Source organism: Elephas maximus, chromosome 16, assembly GCF_024166365.1.
Source record: "Elephas maximus indicus isolate mEleMax1 chromosome 16, mEleMax1 primary haplotype, whole genome shotgun sequence".
Taxonomy (NCBI): Eukaryota; Metazoa; Chordata; class Mammalia; order Proboscidea; family Elephantidae; genus Elephas; species Elephas maximus.
Window position 1 is genome coordinate 34358891 of NC_064834.1, and position 23988 is coordinate 34382878.

Sequence of the window (23988 nt, forward strand, 5' to 3'; positions counted from 1 at the left end):
TTGGAACTGTGTAGCGTATATGAAAACAGATGATTGTTGTTGTTGTTAGTTGCCTTTCAGTCAGCTCTGACTCAGGGTGACATTACGTATAACAGAACATAGATAGCCCAAGTTCTGTGCCATCTTCATAATCATCGGTGTGTTTGAGCCCATAGTTGTGGCTGTTGTGTCAGTCTGGCTCATTGAGGGTTTCCCTCATCTTTGCTAACCCTGTATTTTAACAAACATGATGTCCTTTTCTAGTAATTGATCTTTCTGGATGACATGTCCAAAATAAGCAAGCCAAGCCTTACCATCTTCACTTCCAAGAAGGATTTTGATTGTATTTCGTCTAAGACTGGTTTGTTCCTTCTTTTGGCAATCCATGGAATATTCATTACTCTCCACCAACACCACAGTTTGAATGCATCAGTTCTTCTGTCTTCCTTTTTCATTGTTCAGCTTTCACATGCATATGAAGCAACCGAAAAGATCATGGCTTGGGTCAGGCACACCTTAGTCATTAAAGTGACACCTTTGTTTTTTAAGACTTTAAACAGGTCTTCTGCCACAGATTTTCCTAGTGCAATACTTCTTTTGATTTCTTGACTATGGCTTCCATGGACATTGATTGTTGAACCAAGTTGATTCAGTGAAATCATTGACAACTTCAAATTTTTCTCCATTTTTTTCACGATGTTGTTTATGTATTTTCTAATGTTTTATGCACTCTAAGCCTGCCTTTCTCACCTCTGTAAATCGAGAGCCATGAAATACCATCACCAGTTTCTGATAATAACATTTACACCTATTAGTTTGAACGAGTAAATCATTATAGTTGTGTTGGCATTAGTATAAATAGATAAGACTAGGTCTATTTTTGTAACCAAAAATGGAATGTCCTAATAAAATAATTCTACATATATATCATTCTGCCCCCACCAACACAAAATCAATCTACTTATTGACAGAGAAGGGAGAAAAAAAATCCCATTCACATAGTAGTAACTCAATTTATGCTTGTTGGTTTGCATATAATTTATTTAAAAATTGCCTTTATTTTTATTGCTTACAATAGAAATGGAACTACTTTCTCCAGGCTATAAATGTCTGAAGAGTGAGGAAAGTTTAGTTCCTTAAAAGTAATTGAAAAGTGCCTCTTGTAACTGGAAATTTCCTTAAATATAGAGTGCTTGACAATTTTTTGTGTGTCTTAAGCTGTTGGAAATAATATATAAAGAGAAGGTAGTTTATTCAGTGAATGATCAAATCATTTTGCCTTTCCTAAACTCATTTTTGGCTCATATATTCCTAAACTCATTTTTTGGCTCATATATTGCACTCTACTGGGATTAGGAATTTATTTAATGCCTGTATGTCTCTCAGATGATTAAATGTATAACAATCCAGGATGTGGGGGTTGGATATTATCTTCCGAGTTAAGCTTGCAGTTTCTTGTAGGAGATTTTATATGTCATAGAACACTAGTGATTTTGTGTACTCTATTATATTTCAAGGATCATATACTCCTTCATCTAATAGAGATCTATCAGATATAATAACACCTGTTACTCCCTTTGAAACACTCAGAATTCTTCTGAATTGAAGACCACATTGCAAGACACAATTCCAAAGATAATTCAGGAAAAAGAGAATTATTTTTGTCAGAAAAGATCCTGGAATTTCCTAAACCTCCATTTAAGTTTGCTTTGTACTGACCCAACACAGGAGACCTATAACACCAACCTAAGCAAAAATGATGAAACTTTTAAAAAGTTTTAATTATACTTCTCTAAATACATTTAATTTTGAATTGTTTATTAATATTTCCCATGAGAATAGCAAAGTACTAGATTTCCTTAAAAATGTGTTATGAGTAAAGTTTAGCTGTAAATAAGTCATAAAGAATAAATGACTCTCCCTAGTAGTTCTAATTCATTTCCACTGATAAAGCCAGCAGATCTGGAGCAAGATGTAAATATATATATATATATAAAGATGTTTTGCATTTGGCTAGTTTATAAGTAACTGTACGTCTGAACATTGCAAAGAGACTTTAAAAAAAAAAAAGGCACAAAAAGGTCTGGATTCACAGAAACACATTGTAATAAATAGAAATCATGAAATCTAACTCGTGATCATCATCAGGCAGACCCTGAAACTACATGTGTTGCTTATACTCGTTCTTGTAAACATAACTTTCATTGAAATTTGAATATTAGCTTTGTTAATATCCAGGAATTCTTTATTTTCAACGCTTGGTGAAACAATGCCATGTAGCTTTACTGTGATTTCTCTCAAGAAAAAAACATGTTGGTATGAGGTAATTGGTGGCAGTGACTGAGAGACGCCAATAATCAAGTAGGGGGAATTGGATCTGGAAGGTGGGGGTAGGCAGAGAAAAGGAGAGTGAATACGGACAAGCCCACAGGTTTATTCTGGCTTTTGGCTTAGGCTCCAATCAGATGACATTTGGCACTGAAAATTGTCTAATCACAGGTCAGAAAGAGATTCAGAGATCCTTGCTGGACTCATGAGCAGAGGTTGTGGTTTTGTTATATGAAACATTGACAAGAAATCCAATCTGGACAAGAAGAATAAGTGAAAGAGATCAGTCTGAAGCCTTGGAACAGGCATATGGGTGGATTTGGGCCCTCAGCAGAGGACAAGCATCGCAGGAGATGAACAGAGCGGCAGAACACACTCACTGTAGGACCAAGTAACATGTGGGTAGGGCAAGGCCAGTTGGTAAGGAGGTAAGTTGTTTTCAGAGAGGAAACTCTTTGCACAACAAAGAAGGCACAACTGCAGGCAGGAAATGAGAGTAGTATCTCCAGCTCCCAAAATATGAATTACTAAAGGAACTTTTCATTTAACTCAGTGCTGCTTAAAGTTTAATCAAGTGTTATAAATATGGCAAATCTCAAGATCACGAAATATAAGGTTAATAGGATCAAAATGTAAAGTATAGAAAAATAAAGCATTAATATTTAAATCTATAACCGTTTTCCAAAAGCATAATGAGAAAGACCATTAGCAGGCTGAGTAACCCTGAAAGAATTTTCTAATTTCTTTAAGCACTAGGTCTGCAAAGTGATGACCATATGTCCTCACAAATTCTTATAAAGGTAAATGAGAAAATGCATATAAAACACGGAGCACAGTGCCTTGCTCACTGAAATCCCTCAGTAAATGTTCATGGTCATTGTTAGCTATTATATCCGAGTAGCTACTGTCACATATAAAATAATCATCCTCTCAAACACAAAATGTTCTACATTTAGCATGCACAGCACATGTAAGTTATTGAAAACACAATTTCAGTGAATAGTCTGGTATTTTATCACTGCCCTTGGAATCAAACAGTGGGCCTATCATTCTAGAACTCACCTTCAGTAGCAGTATAGAATGTAATTTTTGGTTCTTATTTTAGTGGTAGAATAAAGAATAATTATAAAAAACTAAAAGCTAACGTAAGAGCGGTTTTCTCTACTATATCACGCCTAGGTGAATTCTAACTTGGAAATACACCTTAATGTATTATTGTCACTAAAATTTTTATCCCATTGTGGAATAGTCATAATTACTAATCGTTCGTGTGTGTGTGTATATATGTATAGTAAAAATATATATTAAAATGTGTAGTCAATTCTCCTGTATCAGTATTGATCAAATTGATTGAATTTCGTGAGGTGCATTTGGGTTTTTTATTTGTATGTTTTATGCGAGGAGTATTATCTTAATACTGTGAGATACAGTATTTGTATATACATTTTTGTCAGTGGTTATTGATGAATAGATAACTCCCTTTCAGGAAGCCACAGCAAATTTGAGAAAAAAAGATGATCACTATCTTTATATATACATATGTATACATTTTTCAGTTTCAGAGAGAAAAAAATAACCTGGCCGCACAACTAAGAAAACTTTCAATTTTCATGTAGTGCCAGTGTCAAGTTATCCAGAGATCAGTTTTTAAAAGAATATTTAAAAACATGGATTTGTTTGGGCTTTTTGGTTCTTACATCATACCATAGTGTACCATACAATTGGTTGATATTATTTTATAGTATTTACTAAATGTTGGAGAAGTGAAAAAAAATCTTGGAATTCTGGCAAATAGAAAAATAATAAAGAAAACGGTAAAGTTTATACGAAGACTAGTTTCATAAAGAAGGTGCTACATCCATGTAAAAATAATTTGAGACTGGAAAAAAACAGCAATTTTAGAATAATTTTAGAGATCCCTTAAATTCCACATTCATAGATAGATATAGCCCAAAATACCATTTTCAAAGAAAATGTATTAATAGAAACTTCCAAACTGCAGAAAATTTATCTTTCATGATTGTAATAGAAATTATCTGGAAAAAAATAGAAAAATGAAGCCTTCCTTTTTCAGGCATTAATGAATCACAGCATGACACACGTAATCTTTTCTGGCACCTACTAAGCATATTAATGATGTGTTATGTTAACAATCATTATGAAATTTTTTTTTTTTTAATGAGAAATGGAAAAGAATGCAATGGGAATGTGTTTCTCACCTGCATTTTTAGGGTTCTGATTAGCACTAAATGCAAATATAACATTGAATTCTCTTTCAGTATGTCATTTACTGGAGCAGCATCCCTAGGATAAGGATACAAATGAGATTTTTTTTTCTTGGACAGTGTTTATGTTTTACTTTGTCCTGAAACAGAGATATGGAGATGAAGCTACATTTATTTATTTAATTATAACTGGGCTCTGATAATATCTGCATGGAAGGAAAAAGAAATATTCAATTGCAATTTTTAATGAGATTTATCAGTTCAGTACAGGTGTCACCTTTCTCTGAATCAAGGAGCCTGAGAATAATCTTCAGTCCACCACATCCTGCTTACAGTACAATCAATGTATTGTCAAATCCTTCCTGGGGTTTGGAGTCAAAGATTACAGGTTCTGCTCACCAACAGGGTGATTTGGGGCGATTTACTGAATTTTCCATGGTTTGTTCCACCTACCTACCAGAGTTAAGAATATTAAGTGATATTCAAAAAATGCTCAGTCCAGTGTAGCTCATTGGGTAAACCCTCAGATTATGTATTGTATTCCTTGAGTATAATCTTTTGTTCCTCACTCTTTTTCAGTCCTGACATTCAAACTTTCTTTTTTTAAATAATTTATTTTATTTCGTTGTCGTTGAAAATATGCACAGCAAAACATACACCAATTCAATGATTTCTACACATACGATTCAATGATATTGATTACATTCTTCAAGTTGTGCAATGATTCTCCCTCTCCTTTTCTGAATTGCCTCTCTCCAGTTAACATAAACACATTGACCCCTGAGCTTCCTATCCAACCTTTCATGTTGCTGTTGTCAATTTGCCCCATATAGATGGTTTCTTGATTTGGAGGTTTAGGGTCATGGTTTCATGGGACGTCCCAGTTAATTGGCCTAATATTGTTTTTTTAGGGCTTCTACCTCCTAGTTCGTTGTGTAGTACCTGGGATCTTAAAAGCCTGCAAGTGGCCATCCAATGCACAACAATTGGTCTCTATTCTCCTAGTGCAACAGAGTAAGGAAGTTTTCTCCCATCGTTTTCACAGAATTTCTGATAGTGCCCAATCACCTTCTACTGCCTAAGCTCAGAAATGTTTGTCCACAGATCATGAATGTGGTTAAGAAATCCTGGAATTTCAGGTAGCACATATGCAGCTCTGGTGGTACAATGGTTAAGTGCTCGGCTGCTAACCTAAAGATTGGGGGTTCAAAGCCACCCATCAGCTCCATGGAGAAAGCCTGGTAATCTGTACTCATAAAGTTTACAGGCTAAAAAAGCCCTATAGGGCAGTTCTACTCCACCACATGGGGAAGCTATATGTGGGAAATCAACTGGACAGCACCTAATGACAACAGGTGCATCAACAAAAGACTATTTCATAGAAAGTTATTTAGTTACAGCTATTTCTTCTTAGCAAACATGTCAGATTAAGCTCATAGATGTAAAATACATCAGATTATAAGAGAAAGAGAAAAAAAAAAAGAACACACATACAAAACATGAGAGAAGGAGAGAAAGCTCTAAAATACCACCAATTTAAATGAAACATATCATTGGGAAGTATGACTGTGTTCAACGTGTTGTTTATATTAAAGTACTGCAATTTATATCAATCCAAAGAGACACATTTTATTGTTCTTTGTACAGATGGCACCATCCTGTTGGAAAACACAGGCTTCTTTATAATTAGAGTCACTTTAACAATAGTAAAGGTGTTTCTTTTGATAATGATTAGTTTCTTCATTGCACTTTATATTCAACATATTACTGAAAACTCTCAATTTGTTTTCCAATGGAATTCAATTTTGCCTTGATATATTCCTTTTCTTATGCATCCATTTGTTGGCATTATATATATTCAACATTGAGGAATATATATATGCCTATACATACATTTTTTATACATATACATATATATGCTATATACTTATACATATGAATAAATAACTCACTGCCATTGAGTCCATTCTGACTCATAGTTACCCCACAGGGTTTCCAAAGCTGTAAATCTCTATGGAAGCCAACTGTCACATCTTTGTCCTGCTGAGCCACTTGTGGTTCTAACCTCTGACCTTTCAGTTACCCATCAATTATTTTAACAACTGTGCCACCAGGGTTCCACCAGGGCTCTTTATATATGTTATATGTCTATCTATCTATCTATCTGTCTATCTGTCTGTCTGTCTGTCTATCTAGCTAGCTAGGTATCTAGCTAGCTATATAAACCTCAATAGCTTAATGGAGTCCTAATGGCTCCTTACATATGTGTGTGTACATATATATTATATTTGTTTGTGTGTGTATATATATACGTATACTATTTGTGTATGTATAATGCATATGCATATGAACATATATATATGTATATATAGGAGCCCTAGTGGCACAAAGGAGCCCTGGTGGTGCAGTGATTAAGAGCTCGGCTGCTAACCAAAATGTTGGCAGCTGAAATCCACCAGCCACTCCTTGGAAATCCTATGGGGCAGCTCTATTCTGTCCCATAGGGTCGCTATGAGTTGGAATCGACTCGACAACAAAAGTTTCAGTGGCGCAAAGGTTAAACTTTTTGGCCGTTAATCAATAGGTTGGTGGTTCCAACCCACCTGGTAGCTCCCTAGGAGAAAGACCTGATGATCTGCTCCCATAAAGATTACAGCCTAGGAATCCCTATGGGGCAATTCTACTGTCACATAGAGTTGTTATAGTGGCATTGACTTGGTGGTTCCTAACAATAACTACAAATACATACATATACATATATGATATAGTGGGGCCCAGGTGGTGCAGTGGTTAAGTGTTTGGCTGCTAACCAAAAGGTCAGCAGTTCGAATCCACCAGCCACTCCTTGGAAACCCTACAGGGTAGTTCTACTCTGTCCTAAAATGTCACTATGAGTTGGAATCGACTCCACGGCAATATATATATATATACACCCATATATATATATGTTACCATATCCAGAGTAAGCATCATTTTTCCTACAGAAGAGAGACATTTCATTTCAGAGAGAAGAAACTGTGTGCACCAAGGCTTGGAATCATGAAAGAACAGACTATTCAGAAAAAAAAAAAAAGTTTCTACATTGTTTGGGAAATACAGAGTAAATGTAGGGCAAGAAACTGGAAAGGTAAACTGGGGTCAAATTTGGAATATATCATGTATTTATTTATCCTGAAGTTTATTTTCATGCAAGTGGGAGCTGTCAGTTGCTTCTCAGCTATTGCTGAGTTAAATGTGAGACATGATGAGAGATTGAAGTTGCACAGTATCATCCTGGCAGAGATTAACGGAACTGGAAGATATTGCAGAGGTAAAATCAGAATGCTTGCTGATGGTTGGAGTTAGGGAGACAGAGGGGCAATAGTGGATAGTTGAAGGTGATGTTGAGATTCTATCCAGTCTCAGATGATGATGCCTTTAGAGGGAATACTGCAGGAAGACCATGAGAGGGTAGGAGCAGAGAAGAAACTTAATTTGGAGTTGAATTAATTATATTTAATGTAATGAAGGAATATCCAGAGAGTTAAAAATAATGCATGCTTTTGAATTTGCTCTGAATGCTGAAAGATTTAGGATGTATAACTATAGAATTATTGTAAAAACGTGCATGTGTAAACAGCTTAAAAGTTAGCGAGCTTTGGTAAAAATTGATAACATTTTGTGATTCAAAGTCAACATAGAAACTAGTTTTTACTCTCCAGGAAAGAGCTCATATGGTACATGTGTTTTTCTTTGTTAATACATCTGTTGAACAAGGCAAATTTTCTTTCTTTTTACACATGGAAGAAAGTTAGAACAAATGATTTCAGAGTTCATTTCAAAGCATGATTGAGAGTTGTACGACAGTCATGCTAGCAGCAATGCAGAAAAGAACAAAACAGTTATTTATGAGGTAGTGAGATTTCTTTTCCAAAATATTTTACAAGGAAACAAAATTAAACTAAAAAAAAATGCTTTGACAGTTACATAAATGGAAGTTTTTCTCATTTTGCACTGCCATACCGACTATAATACAAACTACTTTAGTATATAAATATAAAAATAATGAAAGGGATAGTTTGCTTTGCTTCAGTTTGAAACTTCTTGATTTTTACATAGATGTTACCGGGTGCTTTATGGCATCACATTTTAAATGATGAATAAAGCGACAAACTTGAATTATAATTTAACTCTCCAAGGGACTTTTTGGTTAAGGGACTTTATAATGCAAACTGTGATCTGCAGTTCTGTACATGCTGATATGACATTGCTATTCCTACACTAAGTTATTTTTTATTAATTAGAATATCTCTGAGTTGTATTAGACTTTTATTTTAATTTACAAATAGTAAATGAAAATAGTGAAATTACAAATAATATTGCACCGTGGTCACTTTTTTTACCTTGTTATGCAAATCAAGTGCTAAGCGTTCTTGTTTAAATTATTCTTTTTTCTCTCCTTTTTGTTTGTGCACAAGTCTTGAATGGCCTCGTACATGGATCAGTTTAGTTGACATTTTCCTTATTCATATTATGCTCACTGGACATATTGTCTTAAGGGCTTTTAAAGTCAAGATTTCTTTCTAGCTCCTAAAAATACAAGAACCAAGTTAAAGTGGTTTAAAAAGGCAAACCCCTGTCCTTGTAGCCCTTTGAAGATATAGCTTGACATACTGGTATCTGTAGGTGGAAATGTGAGGTTTGAGTAGTTTTACCCCAACATTGTGAAACATTTTTTACTCTATTTTGGGGAAAGTGAGTCTTCAGTGCTGTTAAATGATAAAACGTTGTCTAATTGGAATGCTAGAATTAAAGTTAGCATTAATGGACTTTAATGGGCTTTGGAAGTTCTTGGGATACCCACTAATTATTCCACTAGTATTTCTGCATCTACAGTATTCATCTAGACAGCAGATGGGAGCAGTAACATAGAAAATTAATGGGCTCACCTACTCCCCTGTACAATATAGGCAATTATTTGGTGATTTTCTCTTAACGTTGGGCACCTGTGTGCATTAAAAATTCCAGATGAGGTCTTAGAAATGGGTAAGTGGTTGCCTGTGTCTAAGCCTTCATTTTAAAATATAATCACAGCAAGTATAATTACAATATTCATTTCTGACTTTAATTCTTTTAAAACAACTCTAGACATAACTTTCCTGATTTTGTTCACAAAGGAAATTGACAAAAGTCAGTGCATCAAATTTTCCAGGGTCACCTCTCTCAGACATTAATGACTGTGTGGTGAACCCAGTATAAATTTTTGATTATAAAGAACATGACAGAATAAGTAAAATGACTTTGTTTCTTTAGTAAATTTAATTCATTTAGAGTTTGAATAATGAGTCAGTTTTTGACTTTTAGATTTTAATTTAACTAAACTTCTTGAATGCCCCTTATCTAATGAATTATGGAAGGTCTATGATTCTTATTTGTGTTTCTCTTTCATAGAGGATTGCTCTAAATTTTCCCCAGTTTGTAAGAAAATAATATCAGTTGTATTTATAATAGTTTGAAAGCATTTTTTAAAAATTGTTGTTTTGCTTCACTCATGTTTAAGTACATTGATGACAGTTTTAACAAATAGTTTCTTTTCAAACTCACTCTTCCCAGACACATACTTTTGTTAGAATCTTAAAATATCAATTCTTCCTCCCACTGCCACCCAAAACTGGAAAGGTAAAATTCTACCTGAAAGTACAGGAACTCTAAATTAAAACATGAATTTGGACTTGTTTCCAGTCATATTTCTTTTTTAGGAGTAATATTTTTTTATGGTAAAATAGAATGTATTCTACCCAATTTGATTAGCCTTGTATTTTAGGTGAAAGTTTGAATTACATTCATTGCAATTACAGATACGTAGATTTTCCCACTCTATCATCTTAATTTATTTTTTCTTTGTTCTGCATTTTTCTGTATTACTTTTCTTTTGGATGGGTTTATTTTCTTGCCCCATTATCCCTAATATATTTGAGAAGTTATATACTCTACTTCTATTAATTAAGGGTTGCCTTAAAATATCAATGTCCCTTCTACTCTTGAACAACATAAAAACCTTATAAAACTTAACTCCAATCACTCCCATCCCAACTTATAAATTATTATGGTTGAATATTTTACATCATCTTTTTTTAACCACACAAGATGATACAATTACTGTATTGCAGAGTCCATGATTTTATAATTTTTTTCACATAATTACTGCTTTCTTTCATTTCTCATTTCTTCCTAAATCTTAGATCTTCCATCTAGAATCATATTTCTTTTGCATAAAGTACATAATTTGCAACTTTCCAGTGGAGATCATTTCATGGCAAACTCCCTCAATGTTGTCTCAAAATGTTTATTTCACCTTTGTTTTTGAAAAACATTTTCATTAGGTCTAGAATTGTGAGTTGACAGTTACTTTATCTCTGCCCTTTGAAGTTACCACGTCACTATCACCTGCCTTCGATATTGCTGCTGAAAAGTTGACTACCAGTCTACTATTTTAAGATCTTCTAAGACTGTATTTTTGGCTAGGGTGGGTAGGTGATGTTCTCCAGTTTCTATATGATATATGGGTTCTAGGTATGGGTTGCTTGTTATTTACCCTATTTGCTATTTACTGGGTTTCTTAAATCTTTGGATAGTTGTTTTTTATCAGTTCTGGGAAATTTTGCTGCATTCTTTCTTTTGAAACTGTGATCAGATGTTTGCTAAAATTCTCATTCTGAATTCTATATCTCAAACTTTTTTTCTACATCGTCTTGATGGGCTCAGAAAATAGGTGAAAGGTCAAAAGCCTACCCATGGAACTGAGTCTAGTAAGAATCTTAACCTCCTCAGAAAGTTAAATCCTTACTGTAAGAGTAGACAAGAAATACATCATTCTTCTCCAATCACCACTGCCACCACTACCTCATGGTTACGAATACAATTGCCTAATGTAAACCTTGATGTTGAGTTGAGTGGAGTGGGGAAAGAAATTCTTCCTTGAGAATCCATAGCCAAAAGCAAGCCCTCATCTGAATTTGCAGCCTCTGTTTACACACCACCAATTTGCACAACTAAAGTAGCAACCATAATATTCTAGATTTGTGGAAGTTATGGAGATAAAATCAAAAGTGGGTATTTAAAAACAGAAAAGAAAACTCTTTGCCATCAAGTCAATTCCAACTCATGGCAACTCTATGTGTTACAGAGTAGAAATGCACCATAGTTTTTCTTGGATGTAATCTTAATGGAAGCAGATCACCAGGACTTCTTCCATGGTGCTCCTGGGTGGGTTCAAACTGCCAATCTTTAGGTTAATAATTGAGCAAAAACTGCCACCCAGGGACCTTGAAGTGGATATAGAGTAAAAGAAAGTTTTGTTTTATTTTAATGAGAGACACATAAGGTGTTTTGTATCTGTAGGGAAAAAAGGTTAAGAAGACAGAAATATGTAGAGTTGTTTAAGTAATAAACACAGAAGGAGTGGCGGAGATTGAGATCAAGACCTAAGTGCTGTCAGTGGGAGAGGTGTCTGCTTCTCCACTGAGATTTGAAGAAAGATGTAAGAGTAAGTGGAGATATAGGTAATTTTTTTAGTTATAGGATGAGAAATTAGGAGCACTCATACTTTACATCCTCATTTTTTGTGTGAATTACAATGTCTTTATCTCCTAAGGAAACTAAAAGAATAAGTGATTTGAAGAAAAGGGTGAACATTTGGAGTGGGATGAGAATTCACTACATATAGTAAGGATTTTCTACATGAACAAAAGCACAGCTGAATGCAGAGACCTTGGATGCCTGATAACATTAATCTGTCTGATTATTTAATTGCCCTCTGCATTCTTCTGTCCCCCAGAAGGTTAGATGATACAGATTAATGGTTAGACTGATCTACGAGAAAAGAAGGCCAAATGTTGTGGAAGCGCAAAGAAATGAGGACCATGTGATGAACTGCGGCTCTATGATGGTTCTGTGATGGAGAGGGAAGAGAGATAAGCCCTAAAAGGTTAGGAGCAAAGACAGAATTTGTGAAAGTGAAAATTCACCAGTATTAAAAAAGGGGTCTTAATAATGGAATAAAAGAAGTAACTGGAGATTGCATTCAGAAATTTATGCATGAAAGTTGAAAGTTACAGAGATGGAGTGTTTCCTCAGGAAGAATGTCTCCATACAGCAAAAGAAAAAGAGTTTGGCTGTGCAATTAAATTATTGCAGTGAGACAGTTCAAAGACTGAGGACAGTTATTTTTGCCTAGGAATTTGAAGATAGGTCGATGGATGAGCCATCAACATGAACATTGAAATTCATAGAGGAGGAGAAAGTTGAAGTAGAAGAGGTAGACTAGTAGCTAGATACCAACACCCTCACTGTGTTCAGCAACAAGGAATGGTGGAGAATATACTGTATATAAGTGGACGGATTTCACTTGAGAAAAAGGCTTTGCAAGGATGGACAAAAGTGATCTGAAAGCAATCAAGAAGAGCTAAGGAAAGAAAAAAAATAAGGTTATGAGTTTAAAAAGTGCATGTACCTTGAGTTCTATGAGAAAAAGGCTGATAAATGCATTATTTAGTTAAGAGAATTATAATCTTATGGCAATATATATGAAGTAATGAACAGTTAAAATTGATTGGATGTTTAAATTTGCATATTCATTGATATGTCATTTGACTGGAACAACAGTAAAAAAAGAACTTGAATATTGTGATAATAAATTCAGATAATTATAATAGTTCCCATACTGCACTTGGCAATATATATATTTCATTTAAAGAAACAAACCAAACCCTTTGCTGTAAAGTCAGTAACAACTCATAGTGACCCTACAGGGCAGAGTAGAACTGCCTATAGGGTTTCCAAGGAGCAGCTGGTGGATTTGAACTGCTGCCCTTTTGGTAAGCAGCCATAGCTCTTGACCACTACACCACCAGGGCTCCATATTATATAGATATTATATATATTCTCATACTTTAAAATAACATTTGTTAAATTATTATTCATGTTTTATAAATAAGAATACCTGAAGCTCTGAGTTATTTTTTTTTCAAAGTCACACCTGACTAAGGAGTCTGTTTCCAAAACACAATAGAAAAAACAAACAAAAAAAATTAAAAATTAGAAGAAAGAAGCAAAAAGATACAATACACTCTGCTAAAACTCTCACTTATTTTTCACATATTGACCAAGATTTAAAATTATGTTCTACTGTTTTGTTATCAATATTTTTGGTGTTATACTGTATTTATATATGTAATAGCTTCTAATTTATGTCTGAAAAAGAACAGTTGTTAATTTGTATTATTGTAATACATATACATACACACATTGTACACAATTCATTCACCTCTTATTCATAGGTTTATGTGTTTAATAAACATCAAGTAGACTCAAAATTAAACTTGAAAATTCCTTGAATTACCCATAAAGAATAGCACTCACTGAAGGTTTTTTTTTTTTTTAATCATTCACCATTTAACTTACTAGTATTCAACTATATATACAAAGCTGAAAGAGGTTGGTGGAGATGGAATGAGTGCAAATAGTCCTAACAACCATCCCCAATGAGTATGTCCTAAAGTGAGAACTTTGAGATGCAAAAGAGTATGTTCTCCCAAAGAAATGGAAATTGAGTGGAGCCGTTACTGAACCCATACATATCACAGTAGAGTTTTATATTTTTTTAGAAAAAAGTTTAACTAAACTTTTTCAAATAAACCTTAAAAAAAAAAAACTGTATCTCATTTTTGAAACTTTGCTCCAAGTGAAGCTTGAGAAATTTTGAAAAGATAGGTATTTCTGAGTTAAAATTACTAATTCCACACCAAACTTTCACATTAAATGGGTATTTGTTTCAGGAAAGATGTTTTGTTTGTTTGCTTGTTTGTTTTGCTTTGTTTTAAAGCACTTTAATATGTTAAGATGAAATACAGCCATTTGTGGTTATAAAACTTCAATGAATTAGGAATCCTGTAAAGTGAAATTACTTGGTTATTGAAATTGAAAATCAGTAAAAATGGTGCAAAGATGCCTAATATGCCAAGAAATCTACTATGATTTTATTGTAACCATCTTCTCTTTTCTAAATGTGATTGTGTTTGTTGAATGGGATGTATTTAAAACATGTATGTTTAGAATCTTGCAACACATTATTGAGTAAAATAAGTCAGAAGAAAACAGAGCGTATTTTGTGATTTTACCATTATATAATGTTTAAATACAGATACGACTAATATGTTAGAAATCAGGGTTACCCTGAGGGAGGTGAGCATGACTGGAAGATGGCATGAGGGACATTCTGGGATGTCTTGTTTTTTGATGTGGGTGCTAGTCACATGGAAGTATATATTTTGCAAAATTTTATGAAGCTGCATACTTATGATCTGTTTGCTATACCTCAGTGAAGTTTACATTAACAGCAAAAAGTTATTTCAGGGAAAATGTACATGTTAATCAGAAGTTAAAGGATGATGTTCAAACAAACCCTTGACTAGTTTGGCACTAGTCCCAAATTTGCGCATAGTGTGTAGAAGAAATGTCTTTGATTACTTGATTCAAACTCGGATTTTAATTATATTAATATAAATTTATATTAAAATAAATAAATAAACTTAATAAAATTAAAATCCGAGTTTGAATCAAGTAATCAAAGACATTTCTTCTACACACTATGTGCATCCTATGTTTTGTTAAATAAATACAATCTGTGTCCAAAGCTTTAAAAAAAAAAACCTTGATAACTAGGTGTTTTGCTTTGTTTTCTTTCCCTTGAAGTGAGATTGTGACCAGATGTCAAAATCTAATTATCTTTCTTCTAATGACAAATCTGAATTCTGCTATGATAGAAACCTTGCAGAGCATCTAAAGATAGGAGCTGGTGGTTGGTACTTGTCCTTTTCTAAAGCTAGGAATTTTAACTGCTTAGAAAATTCAAGAAATAGATTATCCTGAGTTGAAAATTCTGGATTGTTTAGTTTAAGTTACCTTGTCTAACTGGTGGATAGGGTTATCCTGAAGTGGTGTAAAAAAAAATGGTTAAGAATATACACAGCCTTTGGATTTGGAGATTCAAGCTCATGCTGCACCTTAAAACAAAATTTACTATCATTTCCTATTATTGTTTTTATTCACTATCCTGATTTATCATGTAACCTTTGATTATTTACATTTGATTAAAATTAAATCAAATTAAAAGTTCTGTTTCTAAGCCATATTAGCCTCATTTCAAGTATTGAATAGGCACATGTGGTTAGTGGTTACTGTATTAGACAGAGTGTATACAGAGCATTTCCATCATTGCAGAAAGGTCTATGAACGGCTTCGATCTATATAATTAGAACAATACATTCCTTAGAGGGATTTTTTTTTAACTAAGTAAGATTATTTTCGGATAAGCGTTAGCATTGTAGTAGCAAATCATAAATGCTTGATACAATAAATTTAGTAATAATAGCATCAGTCAAAATAAAAAAAGGCAGATTCTCCCATGATGAAAATCATAATTTACCTATCCAGTCTAATGAATAGGGATTATATCAAACCAAAAACCAGCTGTCATCGAATCGATTCCGACTCATAGCAACCCTATAGCACAGAGTAGAACTGTCCCATAGGGTTTTCAAGGCTGTAATCTTTAGGGAAGCAGACTGCAACATCTTTCTCCCGCAGAATGGCTGGTGGGTTTGCACCAGCCAGCCTTTTGGTTAGCAGCCAAATGCTTTCATCGCTGCACCACCAGGGCTCCTTAAAGAACATACAGCCTTGCATAATTTCACAAATAATCTCCTACCATCCATTCCTGTCCCAAATAGATTACTATGAAATAATTCTCAAAATGGCACTGAAAACTTTCCGTCAGGTAGAAGACACAGAGTTAGCCTAATATATCAGGTTAGCAGACTCATTAAAAAAAAAAAAAAAAAAAATTCTAGGCAATTAAAAAAAAAAAATTAGTTCTGATTAATTCTAAAAGGTAAGAAAATTTAACATGTGGAGCTTAAGTGCTAGTCATCAAGAACAAATCTGGTTTATTAGGATGATGAAAAAAAGGAAATTAGATAAGTATTCTTATCTAATTACAATGTAGCATTAAGCAATTAATCTTTTTATCTCTAAAAGTATTTATAACTCTGAATTTCAACTTACTGTATTGTCATTTGAGATATTTTAGTGCGTTAATTTATTGTTTTTTCCCTTAGGAAATATGTTGGATCAAGAGCAAAATCATAAGTTCTGTTACACCGAGACTATGGTTAAGCAAACAACCAATCCTATCCTTAAAACCAGTTTGTATCACTGCAGCGCAAAACCCATCATAAATGCCAATTGAAAAAAAAAAAAGTTGATTCATTTCTTCTGTTATTGTTGATGTCCTTTGCATCAGAAAACAGTAGTCATTGTCAGTGTAATAACAAGCATTCAATTCTATGGACGTGGCATTTACAAATCTGTATAATGATACCCAGAAAAGTAGACATTTACGAAAACATTATTGTGCTATTATTGCACAGGAAACCTCAGTCTTACAAAGTAAAATAATTCCTTTAGTAAAGGTTTTTCTTTTTCCTTCTTATTTATATTCTGTATTTTTTTTTCTACCTAGGCTACTGATACAGATACTGGCAATTACAGTGCCGTGGCCTACAGACTCATAATACCACCAATTAAAGAAGGAAAAGAAGGATTTGTGGTGGAAACATATACAGGGCTAATCAAAACTGCTATGCTCTTCCATAATATGAGGAGATCCTACTTCAAATTTCAAGTCATTGCAACTGACGACTATGGGAAGGGACTAAGCAGCAAAGCAGATGTTCTTGTGAGTAGATAATCCAGGCACTAATACTATGGTTTATGATATTCCTTTTTGATATTTTGGTTTTTGACATTTGGGAAATACATGATAATATTTTCTAATGTATGATTGTACAAATAATGTTATAAGTATTAGATTTCTATTTAGTCTTCAAATCACATTTTTAATATAGAGTTGTCTGGAGCTACTTTTAAAATGTTTCTCAGAGTTGTATTACAGAAATTAAAATATATGAAATCTTTATTATTGTTGAAATTGTTTTTAGAACTTTTATACTTGGAAAAACAACAGAATGTTTTTGGGCAAATTATGTTCCAGTAGACATGATTTTCCAAAAATTTACATTGATGACATTGATGATTCTTGACTTAACTTATGTTTGGCCACAATCAATAAGATAACTTTTATAATCTGCCTTTCCTAAGCTGTTTGTACACAAACTCAGTGGTATGTTAATATTTAACTCAAAATATTAAACAGCAGTGTATCTACCCTGTGGAATCTCTACCAGCTTGGAGGTGTGGGCTATTTGGATTTTATCTGATTAATGAAGTAAGACATATGAGCAGAATTATTATTGGAAATATTTGTCACATAAAGACAGAGTCATGTTTAATTTCTCTTTTGCTCGCTGTGTTATTAAATTTTCATCTTTCACAGTTCTCCTTGTTTAGTTCTCCAGACCTGTTTAGCCTTCACATACCTTCAAACATCAACCATCAAATATTTTTCTCCTTTGATAATGGTGAAGACCAATCACCACAATTGTGGTACACATGAAGGCCAAAACAGTCCTCCAGCAACATTCTTATTTAGTAACAACACAATCAACAAAGGTCAATCTTTATTGACTCCTAAGTCAAGAATCTTTGACATAGAAGACACTGAGGTTGACATAGATGTTGGGCCAAATTTAGATCTGCAAACCTTATGTAAGACCAAGTTGTCATACCTCATCCTATTGTTTTATATATGCACATTGTGGTGACTTGAGCTCAATGTCCAAGGTCACTCCACTAAGTATAATTAAAATTTTATAAAAATTAACACAAAGAAAATATAACTATATAACCCAGAAAAAAAAAAAAAAAAACCAGTGCCGTCGAGTCGGATAAAGTATATATTTAATATGTGGAAGCCCTGGTGAGGTAGTGGTTAAGAGCTATGGCTGCTAACCGAAAGGTCGGCAGGTCGAATCCACCAGGTGCTCCTTAGAAACCCTATGGGGCAGTTCTACTCTGCCCTATAGGTTGCTATGGGTTAGAATCGACTTGATGGCAATGGGTTTGGGTTGTTTTATTTGTTTGGTTGGTTTATTTAATATGCACATAAACAAGGTGAAATTCATGGGCTCCTTATTTGGACTTTATAAAGTACTGTGTGTAAACTAAAAAATATACTTTAAAATGATAAAAAATGTACTTATGAAGAAAATATTTCAATTCAAAGGAATCATAATATGATATATATGTGTGTGCATGTATGTGTGTGTATGTTGTTGTTGTGTGCCATCGAGTCGATCCCAACTCATAGCGACCCTACATGACAGAGAAGAGCTGCCCCATGGGATTGCCTAAACTGTAATCCACGGAAGCAGATAGCCAGGTCTTTTCTCCTGAGGAGCCTCTGGTGGGTTTGAACTAATGTCCTTTCAGTTAGCATACAAGTATTAACTGCACCACCACGGCTCCTTATGTATACGTATATGCATATATATATATATATACACATATCCCACTATATATCCATTCATATCATGTGTATCTGTGGTCTGTGTTTGTGTGTACACACACACAATATCTTTTTTTCTGGCACAAACTAATAGGATCAGGAAAACCTTTTCCCCAAAAAATGGCATTTATGACAAAATCTGAAGTCCTTTTAGTCAAGAGTTTACAAGAAGGGGGTTAAGGGGTAGAGGCTAAGATATCTATATAAAGAAAACCAGATGTGCCAAAAACAACAAGGAAAAGAGATAATGACAGATCCGATGGATATTTACTCAGCTTACAATGAGAGAGGGAAAGTGAATGAGAGATGATGCTAGGGATGGAAATAAGGAACCATATAAATGACATGTAGGTCTTAAAAATGTTGGAACTCTTGCCCAAAGGCAGTGTGGGAAGCCGTTGAAAACTTTTCAGTGAGAGTGAGCAGAAATTTTTAATTTAGAAAAAAACTTTCTTGCCTAAAGGAAACCTGGTTTTCTCCTAAGGATACTACTTCTCTGACTGCCTTCTCAAAGGCCAGCTTTTGTTAGTTTGTTTCTGTTTTTGTTTGGCGTAGGCCTCATACTACTACTGGAAGACTAGAATCCTTTAAAAAAAAAAAAAAACCTCAAACCAAACCTGCCGCTGTGAAGTCCATTCTGACTCATAGTGACCCTACAGGACAGAGTAGAGCTGTCCCATAGGTTTTCCAAGGCGCCCCTGGCAGATTCAAATTGCCAGCCTTTTGGTTAGCAGCTGTAGCTTAGCGCACAGCATTTCCATTTCCAGACTCTCCCTCCTGCTAAGAAAACAGCACTGATTCTTCTCATCTGCCATTAACTCTCATTGCCACACATCATTGCTGCCATCTCCCAAATTATGGATCTTTTCTCATCATATCTCAATGACTTTAGCCCCTGAATTACTCACTATCCCAAAATTTTCGTGTCCTAATTTGTATTAATTTCAATATATGTAGAGACTGTCCTTTCAACATGCTGTATTCAGAGTTCCTTGAATGTCTTTTCTCCAGTGACTTTGCCCTTTACACTATTTCAACCATTTACCACCATGGTTATTTTTGTGATTACCAATTACTGCAAACTTTCTAGAACCTCCATTTTAAATCTTCCATTCTCTCACCATAAGATTGATGTTTCCAGCTCATTCCAACATTCTGTTGTGCCCACCAACACTTCCAATCCTTTAACTGACAACTTCCTTCACCTTTCATTTACCCCCTGGTAAGCTTTTCTGCTTACCAGGTTTATGGTGCATTATTAATTATTTTAAACACTCAATGATATGCACCTTCAACTTCCCTGCCTTCTCTTCCTACATCCAAAGCAAAAAAAAAAAAAAAAAAACAAAGGAAAACCTGTTACCATCGAGTCAATTCCAATTCATAGTGATCCCATGTGTTACAGGGTAGAACTGCTCCATATGGTTTTCTTGGAGTCAATCTTTATGAAAGCAGATCACCAGGCCTTTCTTCCATGGCACCACTCCCTACATTGTACTTCGCAAACGATAACTCACATTAATTTCGATTTCCTTCTCTACTCACTGACTTGGTAAGCTCATTCAGTCTCATTAGTTTAAATATATGTACTGAAAATGCTTAAATTTGTATCCCTACCCCAAAGCTCATTCCTGAACACCAGATTTATATATCAATCTGCACATGTGACAGTTCCACTTTAGTTCTACTAAAGACAGCTCATATTTAATGTTTTCTAAACTTGTTCCATACTACCATCATATTTCACCTGTATTATTGCACAAGCCTCTTAACTTTTGCCTGCACTTCCACTCTTGTCCCAATAAAATCTGGTTTTAACATAGATCCAAAGTGATCCCTTAAAATATAATTTAAATCATGTTGCTTCTTTGGTTGAAACCTTCAAGTATCACCCCAGTTCTTTCAGAAGAAGACTCAAGTCTTTACAGAAGATTATGAGGTCCATTGAAATCTGGCCCCCATAATTTCATCTTCTATCTTTTCTTTTCCTCTAACTCATTAAGCTTCAGCAATATTGGCCAGTTTGCTGTTTCTCAAATAGCCTGCCATACTCTTACTTTCGAGATATCGTAGAGCTGTTCCTTTTGCCTAGAATGCTCTATCCCCATGTGTGTCTTTTCAAGGATATCTTTCACAATGAATCCTACTCTGACCATCCTATATAATATTGGAACCTACTGTGTCACCTTCACCCCTCTTCATTGTTTTCTTTTTCAGTATACATATCATATCCCAGAAACCCTGGTGGCATAATGGTTAAGTGCTACAGCTGCTAACCAAAGGGTCGGCAGTTTGAATCCACTAGGCACTTCTTGGAAACTCTATGGGTCAGTTCTACTCTGTTCTCTAGAGTCGCTATGAGTCGGAATCGACTCAACAGCACTGGGTTTGGTTTTTTTTTTTTTTTATCATATCCCTATTTATTGTCTCGCCCACACAAGTATAGGTCCGTAAGGACAGGCTTTCTATTGTTTCAGCTCCTACTTTATCTTAAGAACTATAATTCCTGGCATATATTGAGTGCTCAATACATAACATAGGTGACCAGTTCTCAAACTGAGAGTCCCTAAAATCCTTTCAAGGGCCTGTGAAATCAAAGTTCTTCTCAGAAAAATAAAAGGACATCATTTGACTTTTTTACTATGTCGGCACATGCAGTGATAGCTCCCTTTTATCCTTCATAACAATATACTAACAGCAAAAAAGGAAAGAAAAACAGTTTCAAAAAAGTCTTTGATTAAGAAGTAAAGCTTATTACTTTTAGTAGATCTCTACTGTTGACTGCCTTTCTTTTCAATATTTTGTGTGATGAAATGTGAAGTATGCAGAAATCAATACTGCATCATTGTCTCGAGGAAAAGCATTATACCAGCTGAACTAGCTGCCTTTTTCATGAAATATCTTTTTTACTTGAAAGAACAACTAAGAGACAAAACATGGTGATTGAGACTTGAATATTTGTAGACATTTAGTAAAAAATGAATGAAGTAAGCCTGTCACTTTAAAGAAAACAACTGACAGTATCTGTGGCTAATGATAAATTAGAGCTTTCAAATGCAACTTAAGCATTGCCATCGAGTCAATTTCCACTGATAGCAACCCTATAGGACAAAGTAGAATTTCTCCATAAGCATTCCAAGGCTGTAATCTTTACAGAAGCCAACTGCAGAATTGACCTTTTGACCATTGACCTTTTGGTTAACAGCTGAGTGCTTAACCACTGAGGAACCAGGGCTCCTTTCTAAGGACAACTTAGGATATTGGAAAATTTGTATTTGCCCCTGTGAGCTCACAGCTTCCCCTTACTTAAAGACTTTTCTGATGAGATCAGTGGTCATATAAAAGAATGTGATTTTTTGTATATTTTGTGTAATGAAGTGAGTCAGTATTTGAAAAACCTACATCAGTCAGTGAACCAGTATTTTTCGAATGGCCAATGAAAGTGAATGTTACATTGTAAGCACAGGATAAATGTTATTATTTTCTTCCATTTTTCTATAGAAGAATATAGAAGAAATTCAGTAAATGTAAATAGGTGAATGTATAAAGAGCTGTTGAATTAATTTATTTTAACCCGACTTGTAAGTTTGTATGTATCTATCTCTGTATATACACAAATGTAAAATCGGCTAAAGTAGAATATATATAACTTCATAGAATAAATTATTCTAACTAGTCATATCCCAGATTCTTAATCATGTTATGTAAAATTGTAGGGATGTATTTTCCATTTTGGGAGGATTCTTTAACAAAATTTAAGGTCTTAGTAAATAACCAAGGAAATAAGCAAAAACAAACTAACACAAAACCAACAACAGCTGAAATGACTTAGGGTTCTGTAACTTCTAGGTAGACAACAAATTATCTATCATTCACAATCTGCCGCAATTAGACTCTAACATCTACTATGGATTGGATAACTTAAAAAAGTACTTGTTCTAGTAGTAAAAATGAGAAACCACTGTGTCTGGGCATAGTAGGAAACAAATAATAATGCTATTTGTTTTTTAATTGCAGAAATGTTAGTGAGTAAAATCAAAATTAATACTGTTTTTCTTTTTTTCAGGTCTCCGTGGTCAACCAGCTAGATATGCAAGTCATTGTTTCTAATGTGCCCCCTACTCTGGTGGAGAAAAAGATAGAAGATCTCACAGAGTAATCGATTTTGGTTTACTTATATATCTATTACCATACAGTTATAATTTTAATTAAACTAGGTTATTTTAGTCATTATACTGTTCAGAATAAACATATATCATAAGAAATATTTTAATAATAGCTTACTTTTTTCTCAAAATATGTAGCTCCATTTGAAATATGTGAGGACTCTGAAAAAAACACCTTCAAATAAGAATGAAAATTAGATGTGAGAAGTTCCTATTATTTGGAATGCTTTGAGTGATGCATCCACAAACACCCAAAATGCTGTATTTAAGAAATACATCTTAAAATACATGATTTGAATATGTACCTTGATATCGTAGCCCCAAATTATTTAAAAAATCTTATTATCTGACTTATCCAGCTAGTCCAGGGAATTTTATTTTTTTCCAAAGTGATATGTCTAGGTGACTAAAGCTTACTGTAAGCTGTAATTCTTACAGGAGCAAATCACCAGGTCTTTTCTCCCATGGAGCCGCTGGTGAGTTCAAACGACCATCCTTTCGATTAGCAGCTGAGAGCTTAACCATTGTGCAACCAGGGCTCCTGTAATTACATGGTGCTCCTTTATTTATGCATATATGTACATAAAGCCTCAAAAAATCCAAAAACGAAACCATTGCCATCAAGTCAATTCCGACTCATAGCAACCCTGTAAGTCAGAGTAGAACTGTCCCATGGAGTTTCCAAGGAGCACCTGGTGGATTTGAACTGCTGACGTTTTGGTTAGCAGCTGTAGCTCTTAACCACTAGGCCACCAGGGTTTCCATAAAGCCGCCAGGCGTCATTGAC

At 34.3% G+C, this 23988-nt stretch overlaps 1 protein-coding gene across 1 annotated transcript in view; it reads left to right on the forward strand.

Moving 5' to 3' along the window:
* PCDH15 (protocadherin related 15) overlaps positions 1-23988 on the forward strand; it is a 999309-nt gene that overhangs the window by 917502 nt on the left and 57819 nt on the right. Inside the window, exons 28-29 of the mRNA XM_049855421.1 lie at positions 17092-17307; positions 23102-23190. Of these exons, the coding sequence (XP_049711378.1) occupies positions 17092-17307; positions 23102-23190 (305 nt within the window). The remainder of the gene's footprint in view (positions 1-17091; positions 17308-23101; positions 23191-23988) is intronic.